The sequence below is a fragment of the Lissotriton helveticus genome, chromosome 6 (genome assembly GCF_964261635.1).
Source record: "Lissotriton helveticus chromosome 6, aLisHel1.1, whole genome shotgun sequence".
NCBI lineage: Eukaryota > Metazoa > Chordata > Amphibia > Caudata > Salamandridae > Lissotriton > Lissotriton helveticus.
This window is the reverse complement of record NC_136067.1, coordinates 1,585,254,672-1,585,276,539: the sequence shown is the minus strand read 5'-3', so window position 1 is coordinate 1,585,276,539 and position 21,868 is coordinate 1,585,254,672. Positions and strand designations below refer to the sequence as shown.

Genomic DNA, 21,868 nt, shown 5'->3' with positions numbered 1-21,868 from the left:
TCCCTCGCCCAGTATGCCTCAAATGTCCGTCCCTCACAGGAGGCGCAGCGGGCGCGCCAAAGGCAAGCCCGTCTGTGACCGACCGGGTCCAGGGGCAGGCACCCCTGCGGGTTTCAGTTTCCGTAAGCACTATAGCTCTGCAGAACTTAGGAACTTATGTCCTCCCCTAGAAAATACCTGACTGCATAGCTTAAACATTAAGGATGGAGAAAAAAAGTGTGCACATTGCCCCTTCATAGTCAACAGACAACTCGGGTCTAGACATAAAGGTAAGATACTTATTCTTGCCCTTCTAAACTGTCGGTCCCTAGGAAAACATAAGATGGAGGTACACGACTACCTTAGGGATGGTCAGGTAGATGCCTTATTCCTTACGGAGACGTGGCTGAATACCACATCGGCACCGGACATACTGGCGGCCCTCCCACCGGGATATGACATCAAGAGAATAGACAGGCTAAAGGGGAAAAGGGGAGGAATTGCTATAATACACAAACTAAGATCTGGTTTGCACTTTAGAGGGAAAGGATCTTGCTAGCAGTGAAACAGGCTTCTTTTCCATCTCAGTGCACCAGGGGTACTGCATCAAGGGCTACCTGATATACCGCCCCCCGGGACCTGGAGCCAGTTTTGCCACCCAACTAATGGAAACTCTTACGATCTCTGCTCTCAAACACGAGAGACTTCTCCTCTTGGGAGACCTAAACTATCACTTCGAAGACCCTAAGAACACTGAAGCTCAGGAAATCAAACAGGAGCTTGCCGGCATACAGATGCTGCTTAAATCAGAAAGACTCACTCACTGTCAGGGCCATCTCCTAGATCCTATTTACACTAACTGGGATACCCTTACCGTAGAGCCCCCAACCCCGGTAATCTGGTCAGACCATTTCTTAGTCAATTCACGGGTGGTGGTCCCGGATAATGGACCTCAGAAGGAACTTAGCTCCGCTAATAAACGTAGGATATGGGCAAAATTCTCCACAGAGGATTTCAATAAAATCATAACATCATGAGGCCCCCCGAGGGCGAAGAAATTGAATCCACCTGATGAGAATTGAATCGACGAATCCTAAAGGCGCTAGACTGCACAGCGCCATGGACACAAAAGGCTCCGGCAAGGAGATCCAAATAAGCCCCCTGGTTCAACACCGAACTTCGAGAACAAAAAGCAAAATGTAAAAGCTTAGAGAGGAAATGGAGGAAGCATTACTCCAAAACAGAAAGAGATCAATACAAGAATAGTTTAAAGATATATCACGCACTCATCCGGAAAACTAGAAAACCTTACTTCTGTACCAGAATCAAAGACGCCGACAATTCTATGAAGGAAATGTTCCTAGTGTATAGGGAACTTTCCGATCTCACCCCATTAGCGGCCCCTATGATTGGATCGGCTAAAACTTGTAATTTAATAGCAGAGTTCTTTGCTAGCAAAGTAGACAAAATCTACGCGGGCTTTCCAGACACAGCCAGAGTAGGTGATGGGTGGGTAGACAGTACCCTGAAGATACAGGAGAATAATTGCCTCTCGGCATTTCTAGTACCTTCTCAGGAAACTATATGCCACATAGCAAGTAGCATTAAATCAGGATCACTGAGTGATCCAGCAACCCCTAAAAGACTCCATGGCAGTATAACTACCCTGGAGCCATACATTAGTCATCTCCTTGATCTCTCCTTTAAAACAGGACAAGTCCCTACCTCATGGAAAAAAGCAATTGTCCTTCCCCTGAGGAAAAAAACCTTAGTTTAGAAAATTGGACAATTTACGACCTATCTCCCTCCTCCACTACTTTGCAAAAATTGCTGAGAAAGCAGTGAACAAACAACTCTCAGCATTTGCTGAAACCAACGGACTGCTCCACCCCTCACAGTCGGGATTTCGAGCTCTCCACTCGACCGAGTCGGCCCTGCTGTCGTCAACAGAAGCCCTACGAAGGTATGCAGATGAAGGCCAGACGGCGGCATTGATTCTCCTCGATCTCAGTGCCGCTTTCGACACTGTAGCTCATCACACACTGCTACAGTGTCTTAAAAAGGGTGGGGTGAGAGGAAAAGCCTGGGAATGGCTTCAATCTTTCCTAACAGATCGAACCTTTCAGGTTGCTCAGGGCCAGTTCAGGTCCAAAGAAATAAAAAACTTAATCAGGGAGTGCCACAAGGCTTTAGTCTCAGCCCCACCCGATTCAATCTATATGTGGCCCCAGTAGGAGGAATCACAGACACATACGGGGTTGAGATAGAGTCGTATGCAGACGATACGCAACTGATTGTGACCCTAACGCAACCAGAGGAGCAAAGCGCTAACAACTTTACGTCCTGCATGCAGAAGGTGGCACTCTGGATGGCGGACAACTGCCTCCGCCTCAATGGAAATAAGACGGAGGTATTGATTGTAGGTAAATCCCCATCAGTGTGGACCTCAGCCTGGTGGCCGGAAGAACTGGGTGAACTACCCACACCCAGCAATCTGGTAAAGAACTTAGGGGTCTGGCTAGACAAAAACCTCTCGTTCGACCACCAAACTAAACAAGTGGCAGGTACCTGTTTTGGGATTCTGCGGGTCCTTAGGAAAACGCTGGATCTTATGCCGATACCTGTACGCCAGACTCTGGTCCATAGCCTTATAACATCTAGACTGGACTATGGAAATGTACTGTACCTAGGGGCCAACGTAAAAAGCCTCTCCAGACTACAACGAATACAAAGTGCAGCGGCCCGCTTGATCCTACAATTACCCAGAAGAGCATCATCAAAAAAAGCACTGAAAACCCTTCACTGGCTCCCGATTAGGGAACGGGTGACTTTCAAAGCCCTATGTGTAGGACATCGCATCCTTCATGGTAGAGGCCCAAGGTATCTGCATGGGCTTCTGAAACGATACGAACCCACCCGCCAGCTTAGATCATGCGGCACAGGGGAAGTACAGGTCCCGAAGGTCAAAACGGCCAGAGTGGGTGGAAAATCTTTTAGAGTCACTACTGCTAGGATATGGAACCAGCTGCCAGTAAAACTGCGTCTGGAACCCTCTGAGTCTAACTTTCAAAGAGACCTGAAAACAGTCCTCTTCCCCAAAGACTAAGACCGGACCCAAGCCCTCCCTCGCAATCATGCCCGGAACTCTTGAAAACAACTGGAGCAACTGTTAGGGCAAGGACACACCTGCTAGTATAACCATGCGCTTAACAAAATACAAATAAATAAATAAATAAATATAAATCAGAAATATCTAACTGTTTCCTACGACAAGAAAACAGATAGAATAGCAATTAATCCTCCATGCCCCAAAAGGTCACTCCTTATAATATGTGGTAAATTAAATTTACTTATTACCTCATTTCTGAATTTCTATGCTTAATAAATCATAATTTCTTGTCAATGCAAAGCGAGGAGTCCGTGGTGCTCAAATGAAGGAGGAGGAGACCAATAACTCGAGTTAAGGGGAGCGCTTCCAGCGCCAAGCGGGCAAAGGAGCAATCTCTCAAGTCCCTCTCTTGAAGTGGGTGTTTTATTTTCAACAGCAGGACATTTATACAGTCTTGGTCACGAGGCAAAATAGAGGAACAAACAAGTCATGGCAGATAGAGGAACAAAAATCAGCAAGAGGGGCAGATTGTGAAGAAATGGGGGGCGTGTCTTAGGCTTCGTGAGGGGACTTGCGATGTGAAATAGTCTGACAGTTGGAAGGGGGAGGTTTCCTCATTTGGAGTTTGTGCTCGTGCTTCATGTCAGAAACAGGAACCATCTTGTGTAAAACAGGAGCTATCTTGCTGGTTCTGGGAATTGGCTGAACCACAAGAGTCAAAAAGAGGAACTATCTTGTGTAAAACAGAGACCATCTGCTCTCTGGCTTGCAGTAACTATTTCTTAAAACAGGAACTATCTGCTGGTTCTGGGAATTGGCTGAAGCACAGGAAGGGGTGGTCAATGAACTAAGATGCCAGGTGCAGGGTGTCTTACAGTTAAGAACAGGAACTATCTGCTGCTGGTTCCCAGAATTGGCAGAACCACAGAAATGTGTGTGTTCACAGTGTACAACCTTGTGCTTCCTCTATTAGTTGGTGTGGTTTCAGGGCCTAACCTCGTGCTTCCTCTTTCAGTTGGGGGTGGTCCCAGGGCAGTTGGTGTGACAGGCTGAGTTACCAACAATGGACAGGATGTGGCTGAGTGTCTGGCACAACTGGGGGAGGGCACACAGACAGGCTTCTTAGAATTGGCTCGACCACAAGGAGTAGGGGGTTGTGCAAGATTCAATGGGGATGTGAAGGACAGTTTTCAGACAAGTTTGCTGAGAGCATGACACACACAAAATGGGTTTTTGTCTGAGAAAAATGGCTGTCAGGCAGAAACAGGGAAATGATGGGGCACAATTGTCAATTTTATTTCCACATTCCCTCCTTGCCCCAGAGTGTACCTACATTATATCTCAATTTGCATGAGATCATTTATACATTCTTGTAACATGATTCTTTCCCTTTCTCTTGCTGGACAAGTGGTTTAGGAATGCATTTTGCAGCGCATAGACCGCACAGGGCAGGACCACATTGGATGCAAAGGCAGCATCCAGTTATCAGGAATATTATACCTGCTGCTGACAGCAGTTGCCATCCCCAGGACGATCTGACATGGGGCACAAGGAGGTCTCGGTGGTAAGTGGATGGGGCCACAAAGACAGGGGGTAACAGGAATGCTATATAGCAAGTTCCCCCCCAGTTCAAGGGCAGCTGCACATAGGCCGTTTGGCCACAGATGAAATAAGTATGGCGAGATGCTAGTAATGAGGACTTTCATCTGTCTTCAAAACTTATAGTGGTATGACAGTCACTGTGTCCTAATGGAACAGAGCCATTTTTCTGGATGCACAGGTGTCCTTTTACTGGCGAGACCGAGATGGAAGGGGGACCAGCATTCTTTTTAGTTTTGGTATTTAACATCTTGTAGGACATGGTCATGTTCCCTTGCTTGTATTCTTCACTTTCTAGGACTGTACCGGTCGCCTGAGGATCTCCCTCCTTATTAGGGTAACAGGCAGTATTGAGTACCTTGTTTAAATCCCCCCAAGGCCACCCATTCTTGCATGAATTATTTCCGTCAGGGCAGGAGGTGGGGGTAGTATCGTCAGCTGTTATTAGGGGAACCAGGCTTCACAAGTTCCATTATAAGAGAATGGGAAAGGAAAAAGAGGCATCCCTCCCTTTTTCTGATGAGGTGGGATGCGGCCACATATCCAACAATTGGTGCTATAACTGGCCTGCTGAGTGTGGTGTAGCATCTGTATGAAGGTATTGTTTCGCAAGGCTAGTCTATGGGCTTGTTCATGAGGGGGTAGGTCGTGATAGGTGTGTTCCTGAGTGCTGTTGGGTGTATGAGAGGTGTGTTGTGTTGGAGGAAAAACAGTGTGGATAATCCAACCAAGACACGTCATAACTGCCATGAGGAAAAATAATACTGTCAAACATATAGTAGGACCATTATGTCTTTTTCTAGAGTTGATTTTTTCTTTCTCCCACATAGTCAAGGTGTTAAAATCCATTCCCATGCTCCAACCGCTTCACCACTGGACCGACGCCCAATGGACTTAATTAGCCAGAGTCCGAATGGCAGACCTTAACTTTGATTTGTAATCCTGTTGTGGGGTTAGTTCCAAAGGCAATAAAGATTGTTCAGTCACAATGTCAGTGGGATTGGCAGGGCCATCAGCAACAGTGTCTTTTTGTCCAAAATGTTTCCGGCAGTGGCTTGCGTGGAGCCAGCCCTTCCTGCCCTCGACCTTCACTGCTGTCCCTGTTAGTAGTACGAGTCTTGGCTTCTTCCACCTGGGCTGGAGGGGGCTGGCCCGGTCGAAGTTCCTCACGAGGACCCAGTCCCCGGGTCGGATGGCGTGTTCTTCCGGGTTGGTTTTGTCAGGGATGGTGGCAGCAACCTGAGAACGACAAGATTGGAGTGCAGACATCAAGGAAGCCAGGTAGTCAGTCAGCATAGTACTGTCAACATCAGTTATTCTTTTAGGCCTTGGCGTACCCCACATATTTGGTGGTCTGCCAAAGACCACTTCATATGGAGATAAGCCAGTTCTGGAATGGGCTACCATACGCATGTAAAAGAGGGCAACCGGTAAGGCTACCATCCAGTCCACGCCTTTGTCAGTGCATATCTTGGCCAATTTTGTTTTCAAAGTTTGGTTGTGTCTTTCTACTAGACCTGCTGCCTGAGGATGTCTTACACAGTGAAACTTCCAAGTGTACCCTAACAGAAGAGACACTTGCTTCATGAGTTCAGAGGAAAAAGGTTGGCCGTTATCCGAGTAGATGACACGGGGCAACCCATACCTCGGGAAAAACTCTCTAACTAATTGTTTAGCAGTTGTCGTTGCAGTGTAATCTGGGACGGGATAGGCTTCTGTCCATCTGGTCAGAGCACACACTACAACTAGCACATACTTGTGACCTCTACATCTCTCCATCTGGATATAGTCCATCTGGAGAACTTCAAATGGATGGTCAGGGGGTTGGAATCCTCCCTGTTCCACCTTTGTGTCTTTTCCTGGGTTGAACTGATTACAAATCATGCACATTTTAACTTTTTGTTTGGCTGCAGTTCTCAAATGTTTGTTGCGCCATATATTCTGTATGCTGTCTAACATTGCTTTTTCTCCCAGATGCGCTGGTCCATGTATGGTGTTTACCATAACCTGTACCATGGCATCCGGTAGAAACCATACTGCTCTTTCAGGTGTCATCCAGCCTTGATCTGTAAGGACCCCTCCTTTTTCCTTCCATTCTAGCAGTTCCTGTGGTGTGGCGTGACTTTGGACATCCTGGATGTCAGAAAAGGGGTCTCGTATTGTATATTGGCGGTGTGGTATACTTAATTCTGTGTTTGCTGCTAACTTGGCTGCACTGTCTGCAGAATCATTTCCTTTTGATATTTCATCTGTTCCTTTTGTGTGCGCTTTACATTTTAGCACTGCGATTTTCTCTGGTAACTGACTGGCCTCTAAGAGGGCAGTGATGAGTGTAGCATGCTGTATTCTGGACCCATGTGATGTGAGAAATCCTCTCTCTCTCCACAATGTACCGAAGTTGTGTACAACTCCAAAGGCATATTGTGAATCAGTGTAGATGTTCACTGACTTTCCTTTTGCTAAGTGACATGCTCGTGTTAGGGCTATGAGTTCTGCTGCCTGTGCCGACAGTATCTCTATCTTGTGTGCTTCTAAAGTGTCTGTACCATTTGTGACGGCATAGGCTGCTGCTAATTCTCCTGTGGGGAGTCTCATACATGAACCATCAACAAAGAGTGTAATTTCTGCCTTAGCAAGGGGAGTATCTTGTAAATCTGGTCTTGGTTTGGTCACTAAATCAATTATGTCAATACAATCGTGAATTTCTTCAGTAGGAGAGGTCAGTGGCAACAGTGTTGCTGGGTTTAAAATGTTGCAGCGTCTAATCTCAATGTGTGGCTGAAAAAGTGTCATCTCATATCCGGTGAGTCTGGCTATTGTCAGATGCTGTGTTTGTGTTCTGTTTAACAGACGTTCTACAGCGTGTGGGACCTGAACTATCAGATGATGTCCCAATACAATAGAATCGCTTTGTCTAATAGCTTGTGCAGTAGCTGCTATTGATTTTAGACATGCAGGCAATGCTTGTGCTACTGGATCTAATGTGCTTGAAAAATAACCACATGGTTTATGTTTGTCTGCTTGAAGTTGGGTCAGAACTGATAGTGCTGTACCTGAGTTTTCTGTTACAAATAATGTAAAATCTTTGGTGCAATTAGGTGTTGCTAGCACTGGGGCTTGACACATAGCTTTTTTAAGAGACTGAAAGGCTTGCGTGTGTTCATCTGTCCAGGGTAATTGCGGAGTAGCGCCAGCTTCGAGTGTTGTCAGCTGCACTAATGGTTTAGAAATGAGTGCAAATTGTGGGATCCACTGTCTACAATATGAGGTGAGAGCAACAAAGGCTCGAACTTGTTTCTGTGTTGTTGGTTGTGGTATTTGTAGTATGAGCTGGATGCGTTCCTGTGTAAGCTGCCTACCCTCCTTTGACAGCAAGTGCCCTAAGTATGCCACTTGCTGTAAACAAAATTGGAGCTTACCAGGGGAAACTTTATGGCCATTTGCAGCTAGGAATTCTAGTACTAGTAGTGATGCTTCAGCACATGCTGCGTCAGATCTGGCCGTAATGAGGATATCATGAATATATTGTAGTATGGCTGTATCCGTGGGCATTTGAACAGTATCTAGTTGTCTTTTTAATGCTTGGCTATATACGCTTGGACTCTCTGTGAAACCTTGAGGAGCTCTTGTGAATTGGAAACTTCGTCCTTGTAAGGAGAAGCCAAAAAGGTATTGACTGTCTGGGTGAATAGGTATGCTAAAGAATGCGTTTCTCAAGTCAATGACTGAAAAATGCGTTGCTTCCGCATCTATGGCTGTGAGTAGGGTGGAGATGTCTGGAACCACAGGGTGTTGTGGAATGACACATTTATTGAGCTCTCTCAAATCCACCACTAGTCTGTAGACAGGTGGTGTTCCTGGTTCCACTTTTTTATGGACTGGTAAAACAGGGGAATTGCAAATGTTAGAAGGTGTTTCCTTAATCACACCTGACTGTATTAGGTCCTGAATAATTAACATTAATGCTTGTTCAGCCTGAGGTGGAATTTGGTATTGCCTTATACGTGGTAGTTGGGCTCCCTCTTTCAGTGTAACCTTGTGAGGTGTTATTTCCATACATCCTACTGTGGTGGAATCAGTGGCCCACAGGGTGTGTGGCAAATCTTTCAAACGCTCATCTAATTCTCTACTTGTGTAGTGGCCCTTGAAATCTCGCAGAAATAGTCTGACATCTGTAGGTGAGCAAACAATGACAGCTCCTAATTCTTTCAATGTTTTTATACCAAGCAAGTTTTCTGGACATGATTTTGTCAATATAAGATCTGTAGTTGTCATGAGGGGACCAACCTGCAAGGGCAGCTGCTTTGACGTGACGTTTGTCACAGGTTTCCCGAGAAACCCAGAGAAATACTTTTTGAACCCGAGAGAGGAGCCTCTGGGACCTCTTGATGGCTTATTGTTGTTTTACTGGCCCCAGTGTCTAGTAGAAATTTCCTGTCCTCCCCAAGAAGTCGGACCTCTATAAATGGACCTGTCTGATCTACTGGAATGGGGATTAGGGGCAGTTTGTCATCTTCTCTCTCTGGGCAACATCATGAGAAATCTGGGTAATATTCAGTGTAGTCGCTGTCTATAATATTCATTTGGGCCATTTGTGTTGTCAGTGGAACTGAAGGTGTTGAACTGTCTAGGGAACCATTCTGTTTTGGCTGATATGGGCGTGGCTGTGTCTTACCAGTAGCCAAATTGTGCTTTAAGACAGGGCAGTCTTTATCGAAGTGTCCCATCTTCTTGCAATAATTACAAGTGCTTTTTATATTTGTCTGGCTACTTGGTGTCTGTTGACGCTGGGGTGCAGTTTGGGCTACTAATGCTTTAATCTTTGTGTCTTTCAAGCGTTTCTTATCATTTTCTTCTTCATCCCTAATGCGATTCTGGGGATATTGTAGCATTTGTAACACCTGTGGAGGTGTATGTGCTTGCCAGGTACTTTCTAATTTTAGTACTCTGTCCTTAATGGCTAGCAAGGCGTTATCTACTAATTTGGAAACAAACAGATGCGGGTAAGCTTCACTTGTCGGCGTAAGGCCGCTATTTACCGCAAAACATTTTTCAAGTCTGGTGTAATAATCTCCTATGTCTTCACCATGTTTCTGTTTGCAGGAAGAAATGGCATCCCAGTCCTCCTTTTTCACTGTTAGTAACTGTGGTAGCACCTTTAAAATAGTGCCAGGAAGTGCTTTTAGTCTGTCTCCTATACCTTGACCTGCTACTCTAGTATTTTCATCATTCTGAAGTTCAGTCCATCTAATGTTTTCACCTGCTACTTCCCAATCTTTTTCTCTTAGTTTGTCATATATACCTGATGGCAACAATAATTTCAGAATTGCTGTGATATCAGAAAGAGTATATGTTCCCATCATTAATACATCTCCTAATTCCTTAAATAATCCAGCAGGATCCTTTGAGTGGGAGGGAACCATCTCTTTCATCCTTAGTAACTCAAGTTTTGTCAAGGGTACATAAATGAAGACGCGTTGTAGCGCTCCATTTGTGTCAGCTCTGGGGTGGACCTCTCTCATGGGGAACTGGCGTGTTTGAGGAAGTCTATTAGTTGATCCACACGTATTATTGAAAGATTTATATTCAGTCTTTTTCTGGTATTTCTGTCTAAAATCTATAAATGTGTTGAGAAAAACTGAACTATTGTGGAGGAACATGTTATCAGCGCAGTCAGACAGAAAATCTTCAAGTCTTGGATCATGTTTGAAATGAGTGTCATTGAGTGTGATGAGATGTTGTACCATGTAGAGACTTGCTAATCTTTGATGTGAGCGTGGTAATGCTAGAAAAAACTGGGCTATGAGATCATTGTCATATATCTTATATTGAGAGAAGGCAGAGGGTGTTGAATTACTGGAACCTCATCTGGAGGTGGAGTATCTAAGAGGCAATTGGTGAAAGTATCCTCTGGTAGTGGGGCTGTAGGCTGTGCTGATGCAATGTTAATGTTTTCAGGTGCAGATGGCAATACAGGATAAAAACCAGTAGAAATGGCCGATTGTTCCCTTTTATTCCTTTCACTAACTACTTCTTTCCCTATTTCTTGTAACTGTTCTTTCTTGGCCTGCTCTGACATTCTCTTACCCTTTTCAACTTCATGCAATTCCTTCTGTTGCCTCCTATGGGCTTCTTTTCTCCATAACTCTACTGGGTCACTCTGTGACTGGCGGACTCTCTTTTTCTTCCATAACTGTTCCTCTAATTTTATAATACATTCCATGTCAAAAGTACCATTTTCAGGCCATCTATATCTGTGTTCTAGGTCTTTAGTATAATCCACCCATAACTCACAATAAATAAGTGCACCGACACCATGTTTTGCATACATGAATTGTCCTGGAGTATCCGGAGGAGGAAGGGGAATTTCCTTCTCAAGAATACTCCTTTTGGTTGCCATCTTACGTATTTTCGAGAAAATAGGCATGATGGCAAGACTTTCAAAGATTTTAGAAGTGAGAAAAACACAAACAGAACAAATATCTTTACCGTACCCACGAAAGAGATGAGTCAGTCTTTTATACTAGTTTAGTAGTCCTCACAAAATAAGTGAGAAACACACAAAAACATGTATCTTTACCGTGCCCACAAGGTAGTGAGTCCGTCTTTTATACTAGTTTTAGTAGTCCTCACCAAAGATAGGTGAGAAACCAACAAAACGCGTATCTTTACCGCCCCCACAAAAGCTGTGGGTTCGTCTTTATACTTTTCAGCAGTACTCACCGAAAAATAACTGGAAGGCCTCTTGAAGATTTTGGAAAAACGCGGCGCGCAGTTTCAAGGTGGGATTTGTAGAACCTCGGACTCGTCTGCTTCGCAGGTTGGGCTTTGGTTCAGGACGTTCCGCTATTTCCTCACCGCCTCGTGTGGATGCTGGGCCGCAGTCGGTCCCCCTCTTCGCCTCGAGGGAGTTAGCGGGAATTCCCCGCGTTGTGCACTTTTGAAGTCAGTCAACGGTCAGGAGGGGACAGTACCGGGTCCAATATCGCCGGTGCGTGGGGGGAAAGGGAATGTTCCTATTCGGGCGCCAATTAATGTGGTAAATTAAATTTACTTATTACCTCATTTCTGAATTTCTATGCTTAATAAATCATAATTTCTTGTCAATGCAAAGCGAGGAGTCCGTGGTGCTCAAATGAAGGAGGAGGAGACCAATAACTCGAGTTAAGGGGAGCGCTTCCAGCGCCAAGCGGGTACAGGAGCAATCTCTCAAGTCCCTCTCTTGAAGTGGGTGTTTTATTTTCAACAGCAGGACATTTATACAGTCTTGGTCACGAGGCAAAATAGAGGAACAAACAGGTCATGGCAGATAGAGGAACAAAAATCAGCAAGAGGGGCAGATTGTGAAGAAATGGGGGCGTGTCTTAGGCTTCGTGAGGGGACTTGCGATGTGAAATAGTCTGACAGTTGGAAGGGGGGGGGTTTCCTCATTTGGGGTTTGTGCTCGTGCTTCATGTCAGAAACAGGAACCATCTTGTGTAAAACAGGAGCTATCTTGCTGGTTCTGGGAATTGGCTGAACCACAAGAGTCAAAAAGAGGAACTATCTTGTGTAAAACAGAGACCATCTGCTCTCTGGCTTGCAGTAACTATTTCTTAAAACAGGAACTATCTGCTGGTTCTGGGAATTGGCTGAAGCACAGGAAGGGGTGGTCAATGAACTAAGATGCCAGGTGCAGGGTGTCTTACAGTTAAGAACAGGAACTATCTGCTGCTGGTTCCCAGAATTGGCAGAACCACAGAAATGTGTGTGTTCACAGTGTACAACCTTGTGCTTCCTCTATTAGTTGGTGTGGTTTCAGGGCCTAACCTCGTGCTTCCTCTTTCAGTTGGGGGTGGTCACAGGGCAGTTGGTGTGACAGGCTGAGTTACCAACAATGGACAGGATGTGGCTGAGTGTCTGGCACAACTGGGGGAGGGCACACAGACAGGCTTCTTGGAATTGGCTCGACCACAAGGAGTAGGGGGTTGTGCAAGATTCAATGGGTATGTGAAGGACAGTTTTCAGACAAGTTTGCTGAGAGCATGTCACACACAAAATGGGTGTTTGTCTGAGAAAAATGGCTGTCAGGCAGAAACAGGGAAATGATGGGGCACAATTGTCAATTTTATTTCCACAAATACAATAGTCATCTTGGGAAGCTTGTGCTATGGCAGCCATTGAAGACTTATTCAACCAAGTTTTGCTTAAAAACTTCTGGGCGATTCTTCACCAAAGAGCAACAGTTCGATGAAAATAAACAGAAAGCTGCATAAGTGCCAATTGGAAAATGTATCCCGACATGGGGGTGGGAAGAGACCAAAACCATACCGACCTGAAAGCCACAGCAGCAACAGTCATTAGAATTAGATGTGTGGGCTAGGCTGGATTAGCATGCCGGCAATAACAAGGGCCATAAAGAGTGCAGCTCATCAGCATAGTAGATAACTTTCCCTGAGGTAAAACAACCAGGGTTCCTAGCCTACGGGCCTGTTCGAGCACAGACACGCACAAGTGGCCTTGCCATAGGTGCGCCAGTGCTCGTCTGCGCACTGACCTTAGCTATATAGTGGCTCAGCTGTTTGAAATCTGACATGACAAAGACTGGTGCGTAAAGGATGTCTACAGGCCGGCACAACTTCAGCCCCATACAACCCTGAACCCCAAACAAAACCCCGGAGAATTAAAATTTAAAACAAATAAAAAAAAAACTGCTCAAAATTTTAAAGCAACAGATGTCTGTTAAAAAGTGCTCAGACTCCAACAGCTCCTATGAGTGCATATGGGTAAAATTGTCATGAAGCTCAAAGACTTAAGCACAAAAGATGTCTCCAGGGCCAAACAAGATGGCTGCCAAGTTATCGCCCCGCAGCACTCACTGCTCGTTGAGAATAAAAAATAAAGAAGCTTTAGCCAAACAGAACTCCAGCCAACAACCAAAAATAAAAACAGAAGAACTATAATGTAAAACAAATGAATAACATTATAAACTCTTCATACTCTAAAAGCAACAGCAGACAGTGTAATGTGGAGTTCAAAAGCAAACTTCTATGTCAGATAACTAACATGGGGGCTACTTGATAAGAAAACAAGGAGGTGGTCTTTAAGCATAAATCAAATAGACGATCACACTCTGACTTCATAGAAACAGGCAAAGAATCTTGAGCAAAAGGTCTCTAGCAAGCCTAAGAAAAGTCTGCCACACAACCCAGAATAGACATTTGTTTTGGGAGTAAGAAAGAAGTATCTTGCAATAACTTGAGGTGGTATCATAGCTGTGAAGTAAAAGGTATATGACCTAAACCAATCACTACATCAGAAAATGGGCTACTTCAAGTGCCGCATAAATAATTAATAAATAATGTTCCCTTTACCATACAAACAAGAGAAATGATATTGCACTATTGAAGCAAGCTAAACAAACCATTTAAAATAAATAAACAAAGTTGTGGCTGTAGGCAGCAACAGACTTTATTATTGTAACATTACGAGAACATCTCTGTTGTAATGGGATTTCACAGTAGCATAATGTAGTGGATGTAATAATTAGAATATGGGGATGACGTTCTACATTGCTGGGGAGTGTGTAGTTGGTGAAGGAAGTAGGGACGAGAGATTGTGTGTTGAATATATACTGAATACTTGACGATATACAATAAACATCATCTTAAGCTTCTATGCGTGGTGTCTGCTTGCAACAATTGGTGACGAGCTGCGTGGTGTCTGCTTGCAACAATTGGTGACGAGCTGGGTAAAAAGACCCACTTAGGTGATTTGCTTAGTACTTCTGCAGCACTGTTTTTCGTTATTTGGATTTAATTATGTGGAGCTACCAAATTGTTCAAGGTATGCTGCAGAGCTATTTAGAGCTCGATTGTGAGCCCAGCTGCAACTAGGAAGTATGTGCTGTTACTTGCATTGGAGCACAGTAATTTCCTTTAGCCCCAGTACAAATTAGAAGCGCTGCCGCTTACCGAGCTGTGTTGTGTTGTGTTCTTTCAAACGCTCGGGAGGGATGCAATATTGCAACCGCAGCTGTTGGAGCTGCTGTGACATGCCGTGTATGCGTCATTGACGCCAAGTGTCTGACGCAGGAACAGAAAGAAAATCTCTACGCTAGGTCACGTTGCATAACCTTACGCACCGCCATCTTGGATTCACAGAGAATTTTTTTTCTTTTTTGCATGACTTCACACCGTTTCTCTTCACAAATGTGTACTTGTGTGCAAATTGCCAACTACTATTACAACATGGATTTAAACTTCTACTAAAATATCGTTACCTTCAAGGCTTGATCTTCACAAGGAAGGTTACAGAGGTAATTTTACGGACATTTCTGCTATTCCCTTATGTCGAGTGGTGAAAAATGGCCAGTAAACTAGTCCATGCTTCGTGGTGAAGTTTGGACACTGAACTATTCCACTCTCTCAATTCCTAGTTGGGTTTTTTTCTCTCTTCTTCTTTCACTGAAGTATCCGGTTGGGAATCATTATGTCAGTTCAAAGTTATAACATCACTTCTCCTCAACCATTCTGGCCATCAGGTTCATCACCCCCATTGAAATGGGGCGAACAGAAAGAATATTTTTTAAATTACATTGCGTTTGTAGATGATGCGACGATATTTGCAGATCAAAAAAATATATACTTTTACACTCTATTCATCCCGTAGGGTCAAAGTGTATTCACAAATGTCTAAAGCTACAATTGTAGGGGATATTAATGTATTTGATGCAGATATTCACCATGTGGATGTTTATTTTAAACCAAAGTGTGTATAAACATCACTAAATTCAACCTTTTCCAACGAAAACAGGAACGGAATGAATCTATTGAGGAGTATGTTGCAGAGTTAAAAAAAAACAGTAGCTGTGGATTGCAGGTTTGGCACCTTGCATGATGAATTTTTATGTGACCAAGTGGTAATGCATGCATGCAATCTTGCTATTCAGGAGTTCCTTTGGATAAATGGTGATTCTTCTTTGGATGAGGTTGTAGCAATTAAGCAAAAAGCGGAATTATCTAGTAAATTAGTGTCTGCTCTAAAAAAGGAACCTAAAGATGGCAAAACTATTTGCAAAGTAGGTTATAAGCCGGTGAATAATTCGACGAATTTCAACAAGGATAAAATACCTAAAAAACAACTCGGGTGTTATAGGTGTGATAGTAAAGAACATCTTGCATTTAGTAAAAAGTGCCCTACTATCAAGCAAAAATGTAGCAATTGCGGGAACATAGGACATTATGCCAAAGTACATAGAAAAAAAAAAGTTATGTATTAAATGTGCGGATGTTAATGCAGAGTGTGGCGAGTCATCTATTAGTGATACAGAAGGGTGTGACAATGTAGCTAGTTTGTGCAATAATTTAGTTTTAAACATTCATGGTACAGTTGGAAAAAACAAAACTGAATGGTCGTTGGTGGAGTTCATTTAACAACGTATGCAGATTCAGGATCTCCATTTGCTATTATCAATGAAGACTTGTTGAAGAAAACATTTGTATGCCAGACAGGAGAAAACTTATTGCCAACTGATATTAAACCAGAAGGATATAGTGGTGAAAGAATGTATATGATTGGGTTTAGATGGTTCAAGTACAGATTCACTAGAGGAAAATTGTATATTGCAAAAAAGACATCCTGTATTAGGTCGTGTTGATCAAAAGAAGTTACACCTAATTCTTGATCCCCAGTGATGAACACGTGCCGATTATGGATGAGGGCCAGAAAATTGGTGACATTATTCAGTCAGAAGTCTCAAATGTTTTAAGTAATGAGTTAGGGAAGCTAAATTCAAGCATAAAATACAGTTGAAGACTTAAGAAGAAGCAAAAAAAAAAAAACACTAAGTCCGGAATGTACCATTTATGGTCCGTGATTACGTTTCCAAGGAATTACAAAGACTGGCATCGTCTGGGGTTATTAAGCCAGTAGAAATCTCAGAACAGATTTCTCAATTAGTGGTGGCCAGACGTAAAATGACATATTGAGATTATGTGTTGACTTACGCCATCTCAATATCAATATAATAGTTGACCAATTTCTCTACAGTGGATAATCGAGATGGTTGCTTCATTAAAAGGAGCTTAATGGTTTAACTCCATCGATTTATCATCCACCTACCACCAGATACCCTTGTCCACTGAATCCAAACAGCATACTGCATTCATTACTCCAGAAGGTTGCTTCCAGTTCAAGACAATGCCATTCGGATTAGCTTTTGCAGCAGCAGTATTCCTAAATTTAATGTTTAGTCTAATTGATGTGCTTCCAAGATGAAATTTTAGTTTTTGAAGACAACAACAAAAAAAAAAAAAAAAGCAGAAAATATTGATTACGGTGTTGGAAATTGGATTCTAGGGGTTTAACTATTGAGTTTCCCAAGTGCAGATCTGCAGAGACGGAAGTGAAATACCCTGGTAATACTATTGATGGACATGGTGTAACAGTAACAGTAAGTATGATGTATGTTCCTTACGGGGATGGTGGAGTACTGTAAGAAATGAACCCCGAGGTTTTCTGAAAGAACCCCATGATTCAATTGTTTCAAAAACAAATTTGTCCAGTCAAGTCAGTAGAGGCAGAATTTTTAGATGTTAAGGCTGCCACTGAAAAAAGGCTTCATCTTTGAAGAGTTTTGACATCTGTGCTGATAATGCAGTTACTACAGATGCCAGCACTAAACGATTAGAAGCTGTGTTAACATAAAATGACATGTTGGGAAAAGAAAATATCATTTCTTGTGCATCAAGGCCAGTATCTCCTTCTGAGGAAAACTATACTACTATTAAACGTGAAGACTTGGCTTGGAAACATTTTAGGGAGTTTCTTAAGGGAAAACCTTGAATCATTAGATCAGAACATAAACCTTTAGTGGAATTATTAACTAGAGACTGTACCATTAAGGCCTCAGCTCGGATTGCTTGATTAACCATGCAGATGCAAGATTACAATTACAACATTTTTTATGTTCCAGGCTAGGAGAATGTTATGACTGACAATCCTTTCTAAAATGCCTATTCAGGTGGAAGAATGCGAGGATGAATTTTGGAATGGGTTTCAGGTTACATTAGTGCAAGACAGTGGCGCACCTGCCGTTAAAGTGGATGAGTGGAATTCAGAGTGCAGAAATGATGGCTGTTTACAGGAAGTGTTGAGATATGTTATTAGTGAATGGCCAAACAAGAGTAATATTACAGTCTATTCGACCATTTTGGGAAGTCAGATATGAACTTACTAAAGACAATGGTACGCTTTTAAGTGGGGAAAAGGATCTCTCTGTTTCGTTTACGCAAAACTTATTAATTTAGATCATGAAGGTCCTTTTGGTATATCAAGAATTGTTTTGGTAGCCCGGTATGGACTGAGGTTGAGAAATTTGTGAGGGAATATACAAATTGCATTAGGGCTGATAAACCTTTAGTTATTGCCAGACCTCCAATGTGTGTTATAGACAGTCCTCAGAACCCATGGGAATCAGTAGACATGGACGTCATGGGACCAATTAGTATGCCACAAAAGTATGTTTTGGTGCTCATTGATCCGTTTACTAGGTGGCCTGTAACCAAGGTTGTTGACCACGTGGATACTGACACTGTTTAGATCAAGTGTTTGAGGGAATTCCCACAACCATTTTAAGTGACAATGGTGTCCAGTATGTTTCACATAAGATTGTCTTTTTTTTTTTAAAGAGTAGGAATTAAGCACAATACTACAGCACTTTATATACAAGCAGTAAGGGAACTGTTGAGAAATGCAACTGTGCCATAAAAGGAGCTATTCAATTGTACAATACTTGTTATGAAGATTGGATGACCAAACTTGGGAAAACTGTCTGGTCCTGTAGCGTTACCACAAATAAATCTACTGGTATATCTCAATTTGTTATGATGAGAGGGCGTAATCCCAGGTCAAAATTTAACTCAGAATGGCTTTCTCATTCGGGCGTACAGAGTTCGTCCATTGAAGAAGTGAGAGGAAATGTAAAAAACTGCAAGTAATAAAAGTATTTTCTACTACGACTCCAAAAATGGTACTAAGAAGGTGGAATTAAAGTAGGGGATTGTGTCTGAGTTGGGGAACCTGGTTTTGTTATAGAAGGTCAGAGTTAATTTTATGATCCTGAAGACGTAATTTAAAATTTGGAAAAATCTGTGGAACTTAGCAGTGGAAAGCATGTAATCTCAAAAGAATAGGTTTTGGTCACTTTGATGCTTGGAAGGAGATGGATGTTGAACTTTACAGGAATGTCAGTGACTCTTTGACTGATGTCCAGGAAATATAAATTACACTGTTCATTAAAATGATAGTACTTCTGTTTCTGATGGATCTGACGGAGTTCAGTGTGAAACCAGGGCTCGAGTCGGGGTACCACGCAGGTGGACGGCGTCCCCCCACTTATTTTACCGGATTTGTACCGGGTGGACGCTGTCCCCCAGGCCCAAAAGCTGGACTTCACTCTTTGGCCTCTCTGGGGCGAGATCTGAGCTAATTCAGAACGTCTGTCTACCTGTATTCACTGCGGGGGGGGGGATTAAACGCAGGCACCAGCAGCCCCGCGAGGCAGGGTGAGGTCCACCTTTCATCTAAAGGCAAATGAATACCCATGAGATTCCTGTTGTGACGTCACTTCCGGTGACAGCGTCCCCCCACTTCTTTTTTAGGACTTGTGCCCTGTGTGAAACCAACAATGTGATCACTAATGAAGGGATGGGGTCTTCGCAAGATACATCTGATGATGCTTCAAGTGAAGATATTGTTGCACAGGGTCATTTGGAGAAAAATGTGGGTAGTGGTAACATTGATAAGATGCACGTAATAAGAGATTTAAAAAACAACCCAAGTGGTTAGAGGACTGCATGAAAACTTATAGAAAATGTATTATTTATTGTATATTTCTTACATTCTGATTATACTATTTCAGTGTTTTGTTATGTTGATCAAAAAGGGGGGGTTGTTATAATGGGATTTCACAGTAGTAGAACTTAGTGGATGTAATAATTAGAATAAGGGGGATGGCGTTCTAGGTTGCTGGGGAGCGGGAAGTTGTGGAGGAAGCATGGGCGAGAGGACGTGTGCTGCATATACACTGAATACTTGATGTTATACAATAAAAATCATCTTAAGCTTATATGCGCGGTGTCTGCTTGAAATAACATGAGGTGGTATCATAGCTGTTAAGTAAAAGTTACATGACCTAAACCAATTACTATCTCAGAAATTAGGCTACTTCAAGGACCGCCTAAATAATAAATAAATAAATAAATAAATAATGTTCCTATTTACCCTACAAACAAGGGAAATGGCATTGCACTATTGAAGCAAACTAAACATTAAAATAAAATGTAAACAAAGTTGTGGGCAGCAACAGCCTTCATTACTGTAAAACTACGAGAACATCTATATTGCTTACTCCGAAGCACATAAAAACAGTGCAAATAACACCCTGAATTAAATCCTATTCCAACTATTTTATGGGAAAAAATGTAAGAGGAAAATGTGACTTTTCTAAAAATCACATTTTCCTCAGCTGTCAGTACAAACAAAAAGGTCAAGCAAGGCCAGTAAGTTAATTTTACGGCCCATTGTGCCAACTTAAAACACACAAACTTTATTTTTAATGACTATAACAAGGAGGAGTATCCTATCACAAAAGGGTGTTTAATTACACATTACAACTCCCCGACCTCCACTGAAATAAATACCGATTTCACGAACACCAAGCATGTATCATGCCAGAGCTCTGGAGAAAAAAAGGGGGCTTTAACAGCATCTCTTTTTGTGGGTTGTTACTGGTAACACATATACAAAATGTAAATGACCATACTTGATATTCGTCAAGTGCTACTGCATCGTAAGAACTATGCAATTAAACAATTTGACGAACGCAGCGTGTGATGCCTGCCATTTCAAATATTCGCAGGAGGGCTTCGGGCGATTCAGTTTGAATGTGCCCCTTTCAAACCAGTCCAGATTGTACTTAAGAAATGAAGTGTGAACAGTTTTGAATTCATCATTTCAAGGCATTACAGCTTACTACACGATTTCATAGATTTACAACAAGAAACTTGTCGCTACCATGCTAAAAAACAGACGATACTGTATTATACGGGTCGGAGAAGATTAACAATAATTTTAAGCCTTGCTCTCGGTGTATGTTTGGAGTACGCAACTGAGTCAGGGGACACCTGTCACAGACTACAACCCCAACAATCCGCACGGGCCAACCGCCACAGTACATTCAAACAGCCCCAGACTTGTAAGGATCTACGGGTTGGACCCCCGCCTACCCCTCCTTCTCATACGCAGTCCTCTGCCCCTCCCCGAAGCGGCACTCACTGCGCAGGTTGTTGACCAGCTCGGCGTGGCAAGTGCCCCCGGACTTCCAGGCCATGGCGAGGCACAGTCTGCGCAGCAGGTACAGAGCCGCCCTCAGCGCTGCGGTTGCGCACAGTAGTTTGGCCAGGAACGACACTACTTCCAGGGCCGAGACGTCATCCGCGGACCCAGCTGGGGGAGGAGCCCCAGCTTCTGCGCTGGAGGGACGAGGCATGACTCTGCGTAACCCGAGCCCCGCCCCCAACGCGCTTGCGTCATACGCCATCACCACGTGGGAAACGTTTCTTATGCATTGTTGCGCATGCGCTCGTCGTCCGGCTTCTGCTTTAACCTTGTTTGGAAGTTAGTATATGTCGTTGACGAGGACCCCATTTGATTAATGCCTGTTTGATTAATGCTTCTTTCGTGTTAAGTGGAGCGTCGAAGACCAGGCCACCTAATGGTGGAGAGTCTTACATAGCGTTTCCTACAAGGCTGATCATTTAATCCAAACTCTTACTTTCGTAGGTAAATACACAATTACACCTCTCCAAAGAAACAACTGTCTACCAGTGTGTGCCCTTTCTGGACTGGCTGCTACTTACTCACCATAGCTGCCAAGGTTTCAGATTGCCATGTGTGACATTTTTATAATTTCAGTGAAATTATGAGTGACATTTCAACGACTATGAGTGACACTTTCTTGTAAGCAAAAATCATGCAATGAAGACGAGGGAAACTTATAAGTACCGGAAATTACAGCAATTTGAGCAACAAGAAACTCCAAGAACTTCTTGAATGATGCTGCAGAGCACCAGAAATGGAAGGACACTAACCCTAGTACTCCCTCCTGTAACCTGACTGTACTGTAAACGAATGCATAAC

General features: G+C 43.2%; 1 protein-coding gene across 3 annotated transcripts in view; it reads right to left on the bottom strand.

Annotated features, from left to right (window-relative positions):
- LOC144763614 (protein-L-isoaspartate(D-aspartate) O-methyltransferase) overlaps window positions 1-21,233 on the bottom strand; it is a 243,623-nt gene extending 222,390 nt beyond the window's left edge. For 2 of the 3 annotated variants that reach the window (XM_078649378.1, XM_078649377.1), the window contains exon 1: window positions 21,005-21,233. In XM_078649378.1, coding sequence (XP_078505504.1) covers window positions 21,005-21,218 — 214 coding nt within the window. In that variant the 5' untranslated portion in view covers window positions 21,219-21,233. Of the gene's footprint in view, window positions 1-20,955; window positions 20,984-21,004 lie in introns of those variants that run through there. The other variant, XM_078649380.1, reaches the window with a different exon arrangement.
- Window positions 21,234-21,868: the final 635 nt, after the last annotated feature.